Below are 16044 nucleotides of genomic sequence, written 5' to 3'. Positions count from 1 at the left end.
GGTGATATCCACTTGGTGGCACTCCACTTGTGTGTCTAGACAACGACCATAGTTTTCCGCAGATCTGAGGGGGACAAGTTTTCCTTGAGGCCTGGGCCAGGCAGCCATGACTACAAAACTTCAGAATGAGGACAAAGACTTTTCTTCCCTCTCTGTGGGGAGCTGTCCCCAATCTTGCAACACTGGATCACAAAGATGGGAGCTCCTATCCCCATACAGACGAGACTAGTTTTTGCTAGAGCTGACAGAAGAACAGAACGTCCATCTCACAGAAAAATGTTGATATTTTTACATTTGTTCTCACCCTGAATCAGGCCACTGAAACTTATCACATAAAGAAAAGTACAAAAAAAAACCTGATTCAGAAATGTCAAAACAAAAAATGTTCACATTCCTCAATCAGAATGTTTCATTTTGGGTTATTTAAGATATTAAACTGTGTCTACTTGAGCCACTACAGTGCCGCATGGGAGCTGTAGTTTGGGTGCCTCATGCCTTATGGGCTGGGCTCCCCGACTGCACTACATCTCCAATGATGCGCCACAGTTTCCTCTCTGGCTGAGCCCCTGTGATGTATCTGGGATGGGCAGGCACCCAAACTACAACTCCAGGGAGACATCATGGCAGCTCAGGTGAACACAACATAAAATGACCCAAATGAAAATCTTAGATTCAGAGCAATCTGACCTGAAACAAAATGTTTGTTTTTTCCAGCTGGATCTTCCATCCAGCAATTGACCTGTGGAAACTGGTTATGTTGGATAGTTACTGTCAGTTGGGCACCAATTTGGGGCTTGGAAGTTCCCAGGAAATGCTATGGCATTTGCAAGGCATTATATCCAGTACTGCAGGGGCATGTAATCAGGGTGGCCAATTGTGCCAGTCTATTGGGGAATTTCAAAAGTGACAAGTGCCTGATCCTTTGGTGATTCTCATTAAGCCCTGTGAAGCTCAGTAACAACATCCCCAGGTTAATTACACACTATCTAACAAAGCCTTCACTTTAATCTCTAATTTACAAATAGGACACATAAGAGCATTCCGGTGGCCTTCTCCAGACCATCCACTACTTTATAGTGCTCTGAATCTTCTCAACCCATCTCCTCTCCAGGGTAAAGAACATAAACAGCCCCACATTTCTTTCAGTACCATTCTCTGCACCTCTCCTGTGTCTTTTTTTCTAAGATGAGGAGATCAAAATTGCAAGCTGTAATTAGTGCAGATGTACAATTGATTTTGAATGCCCTCAGAGTTTTTCCATATCGTTCTCTATTCCCTTCTAATGCAGCCAAAAATCTTTTCTGATTTTTGGCCACCGCTGTACATTGACATCTTTGCTGAACTGTCTTCAATAACTCCTAGATCTTTTCCTGAGAGGTTATAGCTAATTTAGAGCCCATCAGCGTGTAGAAGTAATTTAAATTGTTCATTTCAATGTGTATTAGCTTGCCCTTATCTTTGATGACTTTCATCTGCCATCGGTAACAATTCCCTCATTCTGCCTGATCCTTCACGAGTTCCTCACAAATGCTCCATAGTTCTGACTAACCTAATTATTACTGTGTCCTCTGCAAAATTTGCCACCTTACTATTCACCTCTCCAGAAGGCCATTAATAAATACAGATCTAGTGCATGAATCTGCTCCCACTGAAGTCAATACAAAAGCTTCTGCTGACTTCACTGGGAGCCAGGATTAAACCATTAGGCCAGATCTAGGGGGGAACTATCTACAGCAGTGGTTTTCAACCTGTGGTCCACGGACTCCTGGGGCTCTGCAGACTATGTCTAAGATTTCCAAAGGTGTCCACATCTCCAATCAACATTTTTTAGGGGTCCACAAATGAAAAGAGGTTGAAAACCACTGATCTACATTATTAAACTTTCCACACTGAGAATTGGTCACTGTCTCCTACCTCAGTTTGTAAGCCATGACAAGACTTCACAGGAACACTTAATTTGACACTGAGTCACAGTACTTAGCAGTAGTTTTAGCAGTACTCCATCTGCCCGTAAGAGACCTCCTGCCAATTCTGGTGGCTTTGCACTTTCCTATTTTTAAGAATGTCTCTCTCTCTCTCCCTTGCTGCTCTTTGAAAGGATCTCACAGACAACAGGGAAAACTGAAGAAAGTATTAATGAAGAAGAAACAGGGAAGCATTAAAGTTCATGAAATGCAGAAAGTAAACACAATAAAAAATATTTTTTTGCTCTAATCTTCATTTACAGGAATCTTAGGTGCTACATTTAAAAACAGCAGGTAAAAAAGCTTCAGGCAGAAGTGTGATCTTAAAGCTGACAGTGTCCCAAGGAACTACTAAATTTCCACATACATAAGCTTTTGTGAGGGAATTTCTTCAAAGGCTTTTTCAAAGTCTAAATGAACTATATCAAGTGTTTCCACCTTAACTACTATTCAGTTAACCCTTGCAAAGAATCCCAGCGCTCAGACATGATTTTCCCCTACTCAAGCTGTATTGGGTTCTCCCTCTCATATTGTACTCATCTAGGTGCGACGTTATATCATGGAACTAAGGGATGGTTCACCCACACCCAGGGTAAGAGACTCTGAGCAACAACTGGACATCACCATAGTGACATTCAGATGGGACACAGCTGTATTAAATAATACTGTAAGAGGATAACCCCTTTTATTAATCCTGGTCCCATGACTCTATAATTTCCAGGATCAGATGGGTAAAATGCTATCCACCTTTAAGAGACCGTCACCCTCTCTGGGGACCTGCCTCTCTGGAATTGGTTATAGCAGTTATATATAGTCCTTCCTGTGCTGTTTGGGATTGGGCTCAGTGATCCAGGTGATCACCTTCCAAACCGATCCTCTAGATTCTCTTATCATTCGTATTCCTGACAATCAGCCAGTCTACTCTAGAAAACCTATAACTCAAAGGAGGATGAGGGGACCACCATACTGTAAGCCTTTGCACCCACCTATTCTGAGCGCTGTTCAGTTCGTTGCTCCTAGAGGGAAATTTCCACTGTTCTCCTCTCCCACTGCACTTAGTGCCCCTAAATCCCAACCAGGTGAGAGTGCCCTCTGCTGAAACCATTGAGACACTTCTGTTGTCAGTCCTGGAGATTCTCACAGTGCTATGCTCAGAAAAGCCCAGGACAAGGCTGGCTGGGCCTGGTATTTGCCCTCTGATGCAGAGCTATTTGTTACTTACTGACTGGGAGTCCTTTGTCCGTGTGCAGCAAAGGAAAACTTTGAGCCGGCGAGTCCAGCTGCTGGCCTGTCCCTCCTCAAGGCGATGTCTGCATCAGGGAAACAAAGAATGCATATGGACAAAGGAAAAGCAGTTGCATAGCAGAGGGGCAGGAGCGAAGACGACAGCAACAAGAACACAGAGAGACAAGCACTAGGACCTGGTGTACAAACCATGCAGACTATGTGCTTTCAAGGATAATATACATACAGAGCCTAATTCTCATTTCCACTAAGGCCCTTATACACTGCTCTGGTAGCAGTACAAAAGGGACATAGTGGATTTGAGAGTCTGGCCCATGCTGTATATAGACAAACATACACAGGGCGGGGAGATGGTTTATGAGACAGCATTCCACATATGACTGATTGACAGCTAGTAGAGTGTGTTGGGAGGGAGGGGGAGACATTTGTGAAAGTTCTGATTTGTCTGGCCAGTGCTAAGCCTCAGTGCTCACATACATGATGTCCTTTTCTGATTTGGAAGTTGTAACGAGGACATCAATGTTCCATGGTCTGCTAGAAGCAGAATGTCCAAGGATGTCTCATTCTTTGGAGCTTGGAGGGGTACCTAAAGGTAATTGTTTTCAGGTGAGGTGCCTTCCCTAGGATTTACTGCTATTCACAAGGAGAGAACTTTTACCTCTATGGGACAAACTGACTCCTTGTAAACTGGATTTTACAATACACGATAGTGAAGCTCAAGTCAAGCCCAGGTGCCACTGGCCTTGGGGAACTATATTTTGTGACCAGTTCCCGCCCTGTTTTTGACTGAGGCACATGCAAAGCAAAGAGGATTAGATCAAGCAAACTGAAATTCATCTCACTTTAAGGCTGGGGATGGTAGTGCCTTTGATTCTCTACTGGAAGTCTTTTACTATAGGGATCATCCCTTGGTATCCCCAATTGGATACTTGCTCTGTTGGTGCCAGCACAGATGAATTAAGGTTTAATGTGCTTCAGTGTGATTAAAAACAGGTCACCTCAACCCTGTTCTCCAGGCCCAGGATCCTACTGGGAAAAGCTCATGAGTACAGTGGGTTGCTTTTGGAAAAAGATTTTGGTAAGCAGGATGACTCCTATAAAAGCATGGGATCCAGTCAAGCAATTTAACATATAGTGCCTGAAAGGGGATATGTAAAGGTTTAAAAAAGTAGCCCATAACTTGCAACTAAGATTCCAAAAGATGAACAAGAATATAGTTTTAAAATGGAATTAGCACTATACTGTAACTGAGCTAGAGAAAATCATAAGCTTCCTGAAATGCTAAGGAACCCGGGTGGCAGAATTTTTACTTCCTCTGTCAGTTTCAAGGACTTCACAACTGCTTTAACAGGGGGAGAAGGGACACAAACCAGTCTTTCGGGGCTGGACTTTCATGTGTTTAGTCTTAGCCCAAAGGTGAATTTGTCAGGTAAGTCTGAACATAATCAGCTGAACTATCTTTGACTTCTGTGAGCATGAAAATAGCCATGTAACACAACAAAGAGTCTAATAATAACAGCTGAGTAGCACAAAAAGGAAGCCACCAAAAATGAACTGTCCTAAATGTGACAAATAAATCTAAAGGAAATCTGTCATCTTGACAGGCTCTGTTATGGGTTAAGACAGCGAAAACACAGCTCAAGTTTTAAATGTATTTACAAAGGTCACATTGACTCTTACATGTCACAGGCACTTGCCACTGAGGACTAAGGGCTTGATCCTGCAAGGTGGAGAGTGTCCTTAACTCCCTTTAATCCCAATGGGAACTGACAATGCCCAGCACCTTGCAGGATTAGGGCCAAGACCAGAAGATGATTTAAAAATAAACCTTTTGGGGGCTATTGTTATAATAAATAATAATAGATACATCATAGCATTTTTTCCATATAACATTATACCCCAGATCTCTAGTTACATACACCAATCACCACTGAAATTCAGCCATCTCTGGGGTGGAAGGCTGTAAACAGCAGGTACATAGCACACTGCATAACAATACAGGGAGGAGAAATTTGGTCAAGGACACTGGGACAAAGCCATACCCTGACCGATGGTGCCCTGGGGCCTTTAATATCCACAGAACAGTGACTTTTGAGATCTCAGGCAAAAGGAACCTCTCAGACTGCAGAGAGCTCAGTTTCTCTCTCTTTCAGGAGAAGACCTGAATCAAACCTACTGGGATTTGGACTGTGGTCTTAGAGCTGGATCCTGACCTTCCCGGGACTGTCCTGATTTCAATGGAGCAAGCTTGAAGCATGCAAGATAGACTAACAGGGTACTGAAGAACCCTGGATTTCCAGAACTGATGCAAGTGACATGTTGAATGGTAAGGAGGGATCTCCCCATTGAAAAAAATCCAAACTCCTTAAAGGGTACATGAGTTTGCTGTATGGCTCTTTGATGGTCCAAGGGTCTTTCCCAAAACATGAACAGCATTTGAATGATCCCTTTTCAAGTCAAAGTTGAAGCAAATGTTTGGAGCACCACCCCTCACTTTATATTCTTGATCTGAAACACATGACTTGCAGGCTATTTTCAAATGGTCATACCTTTGCACATGCAAAAGGAAATGTCCTCAACTGGCAAAGCCACATTCCTCACCAAGGGCTATATACATGTCCACACTGCAGGTGAAAACAAAGCCAGTTTGTGCTGTCCAGCATTTTAAAAAAAAATAAAAAAAAAAAATCTTACTGGGTGAAAAAAAACCCTCTATTTTGGGTTACTCACAAATGGCACAATGGGTTCTTAATTATAATGTCTAACTATCAACACAAAAGTAATTGCTTCTGGGCTGAGACAAAGCATACCAGAGGGGAATAATTAAAAAAAAAAGACAAACAATGAACAAAGAAAGGAGCTTGGAATGAAGATGCTCTCTCAACCTTAACTAGAGCATCAGTGTTGTGGCAGTGTAGAAGAGCAAACAGCCATGCAAAAGGATGACTGGTATAGGATATTATGCACTGCCGCACCAGGGCTCACTGGGGACAGCAAAACCCCAGGCTTATGTTGGGATCCAATCAGACCACTCACTGCAGACACATACACTGATGTACATGTGCTGCACAGCGTGAATATACCGGAGCATCTGACCTGTGTTCTTTTGAAATGATGCTCAACAGAGAAATGCACTGATGCCTGCAGTGGAGAGCACCCTGAGGTAGGATGGGGAAGAACCAAGAGTTGGACAGATCAATATGGGCTTCCAGACCTCCTCTTTCTGGAGAACTGTGCCCTGCTTCCTTACCGCAGGTTGTACGTCCTCAGGTTGCGCTGTCTCCTCTTTGTGGCTCGCAGTTTGACAAAGGTCCGTCCCGTCGGGTCAAAGACACACAGAACAGTGATGCAGACACTCAGAATGACGACCCAGTTGCAGACGACCATTCCTGCAGAGAGAGAAAAAGGGGAAAGTCGGGGGGTCTGTCCTGGAGCCACAGCAATGGCTCATCCACCCTAATCTCTTGTGTGCATACCAGTTCATCTCCATTTCTGCAAAGAGATGGCATTAACCATCTCACTCTTGCAGAGAACTCCTTTGGGAGGGTCTCTGATCACAGCTAGGTTCTCCAGCCTCAGGATTCTTGCTTGGAGGTTACCCACACAGAGGGAGACACCTAAATATCTGTTCAATACCTAGAAGGATTCCAGGACATGTGTCAGGATCCCAGTAAGACTAGCTGAGATCCTGAAAAGAAATCTGGATAACTAGTTAAGTCTCTGCAGAACAAATTGTAAAGAACAGTGTCCTTCAGAAATCACCCACCAGACCCAATGCTGGAAACTTGGATTCCTGTCCCTCTGGAGACAGCTTAAACATATGAATACAATGCCTGCTCTGTGCAGTAACATAGCCAGACAGTAAGCACTACATTCACAGCGACTGTACTTCAATCCGTTCCCAGGGGTACCTCCCGCTGTACGGAGTAACTCCCCAATAAGAAGCACCCCCTATGTGCACAGGAGCACATGAATGCACTACCTGAGCACTACATTCAGGACACCCAAATACATACCCAAGGTGACACTCTTGGCAGTGAGATCATTGCAGGAGGAGTAGTACTGTGTTAACCAAACGATGCCCACAATAGCATACACAAACTCGATCACCAGGATGGCTGAAACAATAGGAACACAGAGCGCAATAGCAGCAAATTTCTAACAGTTAAGCACTGCTTCTCCCCAGAAAGGTGGGCATCCTCCTAGCCCCAGCTCTGTCAATCCCACCTGTATCTCATATCAGCAGCCTCATGCCAAGAGAGAAATCCCAGTTCCTAATACTAAATGAACTCTAACCAGTGGCTGGTTCATGCCCCATTAGCACAGGCACTGCTCTCCAGCAGGAGAGCAGCACAAAACAGATTTTGGCCACAGTGCTTTCTGAGTTCATCCTCAAGGAATAAGTACAGAGATCCACTAGCTCCTCAACAGCCCCTACCCCTATGTTACACCCTGACTGTACATACACACAGCTGCAACACCCTGCTTGATTCAGACACACAATCATACCCCACCTAGTCTTTTCCCGCACCCCCACTCCAATGCACAGAGACTCTCCTACATAATGTACCACTGTGTAACCATGCATCTGCCTCCCCATGATACACAGCCTGCCTGATTTGGAAGGGAGAGGTTAATTCCCTTAGGCGAATTTAGGAGGGTTTGTATATGTGATTAATCCCACCTTGTACATTGTGGCAAATCTGCTGTGTGTGGAAGAGAATTTATCTATTTTAGGTACTTATATAGCCCCCATTACCACTTATCTGAGCACCTCACAATCTTCAGTGTATTTATCCTCACTACACCACTGTGGCATAGGGAAATGCTATTATCCCCATTTTACAGGTGGGGAACTGAGGCACAGAAAAGCTAACTGACATGCCCAAGCTCACACAGGAAGTCTGGTACAGCAGAGAACTGAAGCCAGGTCTTCCAAGTTCCAAGTTAGCATCCTGGCCACTGGACCATCTAGCAGACTCACAGCGTGCGAGAAGGGAAGAGGAAGTTAAGCCCCCAAGCCTGGCAGCCTCGGGACACAGATAATCCCTCCTGCATCTGGCAGGTTCAGAAAGGGGCATACAGGGCAGGGTTAATTTTTCCATGGGCTCTAGCAAACCTAGGAGGATGTATGTGTAACGCGGGATCTGTTCCCATCTAGCTTTGGCAGACTTGAGAGAGAATGTGGCGTGCTTACCTCCCTTGGGCTCTGCCAGATTTGGGGTAGGGATTATACCCCCCCAACTCTGCCAGTTCCAGGAGCAGAGGATGTTCTAGTCACATGCTGCCACTTCTTTAAGGCCACTTCTTCTCTGTCTTCCTTGAGCACTTCAGGTACTACTTCCCTCACCAGTTGGTACATCTCAGCCATTGGAGTTGTTTCCCTCAACTGAGACACAGGCACCTGCCCAAGACATTGATCTGCTCTTTCTTCGATTAATTGCAGACCTGTCAGGCACTCACACTCTTGTCATCTCTAGGGCCCTGTCAGCCATGGGCTTGCAACATCCTACTGAGCCTGGTTTAAATACAGTTCCAGCAAACACTTTCTCATGCTGTTTGGCCAGCCAGTGGCATGTTTAAAAACTGTGCACTAGGCCTTGTGTTCGCTGGCTCTTTCTCCCACAAATTCCTACCATTGCTACCATCACATCAGCTCCATCCATGGGAGCGTTAGCATAGACAAGACTTCTGGGGGCTGAGAGCTGGTCTAATGGCATGAGCTTATCCAGCAGCCACAGGGGCCTTGACTACACTAGTGGTAACACCCACACTGCTAATACCAGAGGAACTGATGAAATTGTGGTAGCAACAGTGAGAAATTTTGGAAATTAAACACAGACAGGCCCAAGACTCAGTTTCAGTATAGTTCCCTAATATGGAACAAGTCCAGTGCATATATGGTATTAAAGGGCTTGATGACTTTGCAGGGAGCTGGTGTGGGGGGAAGAGATCTCTCACTTGGTTTTTCCCTTTTTCTGCCCCTTCCACTCAGCCTTGATTTAATACTGCGATTCTCAAACTGCCAGGCTCCGCTCCTTTCCCTTGGGAGACTCCACAGTGTCTGGGAGAAATGGAGAGAGGAAGATTTGTTTGCTTTGCTCGTTAATGGTTTGCACTTAGCACTCAGCAAAGATGAAACTGCCTCCCATATGGAGAGAGCTTTCAAGAGAGGATGCTGGGCTTCTGATAAGTCCTAAGTGGAAAGAAGCCAGCAAAACAAGGACAGGCAACAGGCTGCCCTACCCTCATGTTTAAAATGGGCACAACTTCTGGTCTACTCAAAAGATTTCTCCACCAGGCTCCTTATAAAAATACTTCCCCCAGGGAAAAGATGTGGTGGCCTAAATACATTTCCATACCTTGGGGGATGAATGGAAGGATAGCGTGAGAAACCTTGTGTTGGGATATCCCAACACCTGCACAAGAGACCAGTGTCTGTTCACCTTTCTGGTATGACTCTGAGGAGCTCAGGATGGGTGACAGGGGGAAAGGTCTTAGGAGGAAAAGAGGTCTATATGCACATCTCTGGAGGAGGGGAGGCATGTGGGCATCCAGTAAATATAGTTATCTATATGGAGGTGGGTTATGTATGTGCACACTGCTAGATGGGTATGTGTATTGAGAGGTGGCCTTTAAGTAGGTGGGTGAAGCCTGGGTGACAGGCATGTGTTGTACTGAGGCATATACTTGTGTTATTGGAAACCTTGTGGAGAAAGAGGGGGCAAAGGTGTAAATGTGTCACAAAGTGGGTGTACGATTTTATTGCAGGAAGAAGGATGAATGTATTTGTTGTAGGGATGGGGTGTACAAGGTGTCACAGTGAAGGGGGTTGAATGAAAGGTTTGCTGGGAGGGTGTTTTGGGTGGCGGGTGAAGGTATGTATGGGAGGACAGAAGATTGTGTGCCCATTCCAGAAGAGCTCCATAGCTATTCATGTGCGTGTCACAGAAGAGTGGCTATCTAGGTGTCTCTTAGGGGCTGTGTGTTTGTCAGGGTATAGGGAGGAAAAGTCTTCTGAGAGTGACAGATGGCAGAGTGGAGGGTAGGTGGTTAGAAGGTCCTATGCTGCTGCCTCTTACCCAGTCTGACATAGAGCACATACTGCATCGAGTCCCGGGGCTCTGTGTACAGGATGCTGCCACGCATGCTGAGCCAGATGATTGCCACCTCTGCGATAATGCAGCTGAGCAGGATGCCCAGGTAGCCTCTGCCATGGTCCACCAGGTTAAGGGAACAGGTCTCGTTGGGATTGTACGCCAGCCCGAAGAGCACCACGGAAAGGATCACAAACCTGCCATGCACAAGCCAACTATTTACCAGTGGCAACACCAAGCAAAGCAGCCCAGCATCTGGTAATATTCCCTAAGCTAGAGTCTCCTCACAGCCAGGATTTTTATCCTTAGGACTAAAAGAAGGAACCCTAGATGGCCTGTACGTTTCCTGCTAGTTCTCCCACTCACCTATAGATCATCAGTATATTAATTTGGTCCTCAATTCTCTTTCCCAGCTGCTGGGAGATATGCTGCCCAGATCTCACCTTGGTATCCTGCATCTATTTGGCAGTTCTGAGATATCCTCTGGGACACACCAGAGTCACCACACTCAAATCTCTGTCTTGTGGGTCCCCCTAAAGAAGCACAACCCCAAATTTCAATAGACCACTCAGGATAAAGGGTGGGGCTGTATCTGGGAGTTGCATGCACCAGGCTTCTAACAGAGGCTTCCCCTGTGAAAGTGGGACAAGGGCTTTGAATAGCACTGATCCAAGGAACGGGGAAAGCAAGAGGGACCAGAAGTTCCGAACAATTGGATAAGTGTCCAATACAACCTTCCTGCGCTATACAAGGGAACTGGAGAGAACTCCAGCCACTGGAGATGGGAGTAGCAAAAGGAAGTCATGAGTTGCTGCAGACCAGCCTTCTCCTGAGCATCCGTGCTCTTCACTTACCAGGTGGTGTGAAGGAGGAAGAGGAAGATGGCTGGCAAAACGAGGTCATCGCTGCCCACAGACCAGCGACGGCGGAACACCACAATCCCTGGCATGGCTAGCGGGTTTGAGGAGGCTCAGCAGGCACGATGTTCATCTCCTGAAACAGAAATGCAGGAATGAAAGACGCAGGTCCCCTCCAGTCCCTCAATGCACCCCGTGCTGCCTTAAAATCCCCTCCATCCACCACACACCAAAGAGAGGGTCCTGTCTGAGAGTCCTCTCCATCCCACTCGCATGACAGCATCATATTTCCTCTTGCCATCACCAGCAGGCGAAGAGGGGTAGGCATACCAAACTCAAGGTGGAGAGGCAGGGAGAGAGAAAGGCAGTCAAAGATCGTGGGAAGCATTAGCTTAAACAGGTGTGTAGCTCACGCTGAATGTAATTAACACTCACTCGAACAGGATGAGCTGGAATCCTGTTACAGAGCTCTGTGTTTGTAAGTGATCCCTGCTGGGCACCTACGACAGGTTGTGCCAGCCTAAGCTCTGTACAGTTCCTTATTACCGTGTTCTCCCACACATCTGCCACCAGGTTCTTCTCTCAAAAGCTTCCTCACAATACCTTCCTCTCAGCCGGCCAGGTGCTCCAAAGCATCCATTAACACTTGACCCTCACACACCATCTGGAGAGCTGTACATTTCCTTCCCATCTCTTGGGGGTGTGCACCCTACAGCCTCCATGGTGTGCCAAAGCTAAGGAAGCAGTGTCCAAGGAGATCTCAATCTTAACTGCAGACTATTTAGAAGCCCCCGTTTGCTCTGCCCTCATTTTGCCTCCTGTATGCATTAAATCATTGGAGATCTAAGGGACAATTGCTTCTCTCGCTTTCCTTCTCTTTTATTTATTAGTTTTTTCAACCTGATAATCAGGAAACAGCAGTCAGAGGTTATACAAAGCTCCCCTGCATATGCAGCTCTGCACCTCAATCCTGCCCTGCAGCAATTCCCCCACTATTCTAGTCCAAGGTTACCCCTTACACAGCTCTGCCAAAGACCCTCAATCCTGCACTGCAGCACCCCCTGCTGTTTCATTGAAGATGCACCTCAATAGCGACCTGCAATACCAGTTGTAAGACCTCTGCATGGCTTTGTTAATGTATTTCTATCCGGACCTGCAGCATCTCAGGCTATTCCACTTCTGGCTTCCACCAGCAACCCACTGTGCTCTGCCAGTGTACATCCATGGTGATGTTACAGAATCCCTGGCAATTCCAGTATTGCCTTCACCCTCAGCTTTGCCAAAGCACTTCAAGGCTGACCTGCAGCTTCCTATGCTATTACAGAGTCTGGGCCACCATCCAGCTCTGCCCATGCACCTCAACCTTTATCTGCAGCACCCCCTGCTATTCTAATCCTACTCCTTCACACCCAGACACTGCTGACAGTGCACCTCAATCCCAAATTACAGCAACTGTGCTAGTCCAGTGCTGTCTCTGTGAAGTACTGACAAACAGGATAACCCAGTCAAGTGTCCCTGAGGCAAAAATAAAAACATCTAATTTCTATTACTTGTGATATAATCAGGATTTGCATCAGGATTTCAGAGGGCACAAACTACTACACTAATCTGCCAGGTCCCGTTCCTAACTCAAAACTGATCGTAACTCTTTCACATTAAATCTCAAAATCCAATTCAAATACTCTGGATAAAATGACTTGATGAGTTATCACATTTAAATTAACTAGAATCTTCAAACCACAAAAACATTTGCAGCTTATGACAGGCCCCACGAGCTGCCCTAGCTGCACCACACAGCTATATTATTAGAACGTTTGATGTTACAGCAGGTCACATGATCTGGCATCATGTACCAGTCAATTATGTTTCTGCTCTCTACTCTGCACACAAGAACTGCAGCTCATCCCAGAACTGGGCAGCATTTCTTGCCCCATGTCCACTACCAACTGCTGTCACCCTGGTCCAGTTGGATTTGCTCTCTTACACATGCTGTCACGCAGCAGAAGTGACTACACACACACCTCTAACACTTTTCAGGAAATATCACAATTAACATGCTGACACACTTCCAGCCTGTTACTCACTTCAGTAAAGGCAACATTGTATTCCATGCTCAGCAGAACAAAAAACAACATGAAATAACTACACACCATTTGGATTCACACTCCCCTAGCACACACTTGTCAGTGCACTTCGTACATTTCAAACTGCTCATTCCACTGGCCATATGGCAATACTTTCTAGCCTTATCATGAATAACCCCACCATCTACCACTAGTACATGGTGGTACTTTCCACCTTTATCTTGAATACTGCTACCTTAAATCAATGCACACAGAGATACTTTTTACCTTGCTCTTACACACTGTTGCTCCTTGCCCATGAACACAGTGGTACCTCCCAGCCTTTCCTCCCTGTAACTGCTCTTTATCTATGCAGACAATCCCAGCATTCCCTGGCTTACTAGTGTACCCCATCAATGTATTTTCCACCATTTTTCTGCACCTAGCAGTACATGCGGTTGTACTTTGCAGACTTTCCTGCCTACTACCAGATTAAGCAGTGAAATCTTGCAGAAAAAATGAGTCCTAGGGTAGATTCCTGATGAAAACCAACAGGTGGGCTTGGAATGGGGTATCCAGCCTTTCATTATTGAACATGATAAATACTGTGGGACTGATGCCGCTAGTCCTCTCTTTTACGAAGACCTTACACATAATGTGGAAACCAGGGGTAGATAGAGTGCAATTAATTTTTAATGATTGTCTGTGTGAAATCTAAACCAGGAACATTGAGGTCCTGCCCCCTGTGTTAGAAACAGCAAAAGAGAGGAGTGAGAGAAGGCCTGTTACTATCATACCTGACTTAGAGCAAGATAGAAATAGTGCTCTCAGGGGGAGGAGTCCTGGAATCTGGAACCCTGGGATGCAGCCAAAGAGTTATATTTGAGGAGGCCTGAAGACATGAACCTAGCAGGGGACTGGGGAAGGAGGAGAAGAGTCATAGGACTGATTTGCAAAAGAGCCTTGGAACCTTAAAACAGTGGGTTAGAGACAGCTCCGAGTGCAAGGAGCCCCAGACTTTGCTCCCCAGGTTACAGCACGCAAAAGCACTTATGATACAAGGAAGCCCAGCAGCCTAAAACCAGAGTCAGAGATTGAGAGAGCACTGAGTGTGAGAAGCCCTGGGACCCTGAGCCCCGCCTAGGGGGAAAGCACATGCATGCACAAGTGCTCAGTGTGAGGAGCCCCAGGACCCTGACCCTTCAGGCCAGAGTTAAATCTATGGGAATTGGAAACGCTTACATGGCAAGTGGTCCAGCAGAAGCACATTCTTCTCCCCCGAGAGGGTGTTTCAGGGAAAGTTCACATCCACGGAGACAGACATCACGAGTGAAGGAGGAAACCACGAACTCTTCATGCAGCCATTGAAAATCCCAGTCAGAAGAGGAAAGGACAGCTTGATGACTGTCTGCCAAGGAAGCCAGGCATCATCTTCAGAGCACTTCCCCCCTTCCAAGACGGAAACCTCATTTATTCAACTGGGGCTGCTTGGAGCGAACGAGCCGGGGTCGTGACTTCCCCCCCTTCGCACACACCCCTCGACACACTCTAGAAGGAAGTGACATCATTCCTGTTCTGAGGAGACTGTGTGTGAATTGTGGGAAGAAGGATTGAAAGTGAGAGCATGAGATGCTGTCAGAGTCATGGGGAGAGAAACACACAGAGAGATGGAGAGAGGAGGGAGCTCTCAGCCAGCAAGTGCAGCAGCACGGAAACCGCCTCCCCTCTACCACAGGGAAACAGAAAAGACTCAGCTTGCTGCAGTGATCCTTTGGGAATGTCCTGGAGCTTGGCTGTCTGCAGGAACCCCCCTTCCCCTGCAGTGGATGGCATCAGAGACAGTGCTGCTGGAGGAAAGCTCAGAAAGGCTCTGGGGCACTACTCTATCCCCTGGCATTCGCTGAATGCAGAGGGGAGGCGGGGACAGGACATGAATGGGGCAGCCAGGAGGGGCCACCCTCCTGGTCAGAGAAAGGAGGGACTGTTCAAAAGGAGCAGCCTCTCCCAGGCCTTGTCAGCCTTTAATTCCGTGACATGCTCTCTAGGGTATGGCAGGACATGGGGGAGGGGTAGAGAAAGCTGCTGGGTGAAGACATAGAGAAAAGAGCAAGAGAGAGAGACATGCTACAGCGAGACAAGATTCCAGCTAAACCTAGATTTAGTTTAATCCAACATCCTCATGTGTCTGACATTAACCACAGAAGAAGGTATACAAGTAAATACATGAGCTGAACACAGCTGCAATCTAAGGAAATAGGTTTACACATATCCCATTAAACATGAGACACCACCTGCATCCACACAGCCCCTGACAAACCGACCCAAGAGATCACCCACTCCCCACTAGCCAAATCCACAGAGGAATGAGCTGGCATGCTCACACCATCACATGCAGATACCCAAGGCACAACACCTATGACACAGTCTCTGACACACCAGCCTATAGTAATCCCTCATCTGAAACTCCCCCCCGCCCTCCCACCACCAATCCACACAGGCAATGGTCTTACTCTCATGTATACCACCTGTATAATCCTGAAACTGCCGACCTGCTATCAGCTCTCCACTCAACCCCGTGTCACAGAATCATAGAATATCAGGGTTGGAAGGGACCTCAGGAGGTCATTTAGTCCAACCCCCTGCTCGAAGCAGGACCAATCCCCAACTAATCTGCCCTCTCCTGGGAAACAGAAGCAGGAGGCCCTCAAGTGACCAAGCTCTGGGTCCCCTGTGGCACCAACAATTTCTTAAGGCTCAAACAGGAGTCCTGGAAAGAGAGAGTCTTGCTAGGGAATGTCCGTAGAGATGCCCTGAGATT

At 46.5% G+C, this 16044-nt stretch overlaps 1 protein-coding gene across 1 annotated transcript in view; it reads right to left on the bottom strand.

Annotated features, from left to right (window-relative positions):
- DAGLA (diacylglycerol lipase alpha) overlaps window positions 1-14943 on the bottom strand; it is a 64408-nt gene extending 49465 nt beyond the window's left edge. The window contains exons 1-6 of the mRNA XM_038407461.2: window positions 14469-14943; window positions 11161-11299; window positions 10292-10503; window positions 7226-7327; window positions 6460-6598; window positions 3187-3274 (exon numbers count right to left, since the gene is read on the bottom strand). Of these exons, the coding sequence (XP_038263389.1) occupies window positions 3187-3274; window positions 6460-6598; window positions 7226-7327; window positions 10292-10503; window positions 11161-11255 (636 nt within the window). The 5' untranslated portion in view covers window positions 11256-11299; window positions 14469-14943. The remainder of the gene's footprint in view (window positions 1-3186; window positions 3275-6459; window positions 6599-7225; window positions 7328-10291; window positions 10504-11160; window positions 11300-14468) is intronic.
- Between the last annotated feature and the right edge of the window lie 1101 nt (window positions 14944-16044).

Source organism: Dermochelys coriacea, chromosome 6 (genome assembly GCF_009764565.3).
Source record: "Dermochelys coriacea isolate rDerCor1 chromosome 6, rDerCor1.pri.v4, whole genome shotgun sequence".
NCBI lineage: Eukaryota > Metazoa > Chordata > Testudines > Dermochelyidae > Dermochelys > Dermochelys coriacea.
This window is presented reverse-complemented; position numbering and strand designations above follow the sequence as displayed.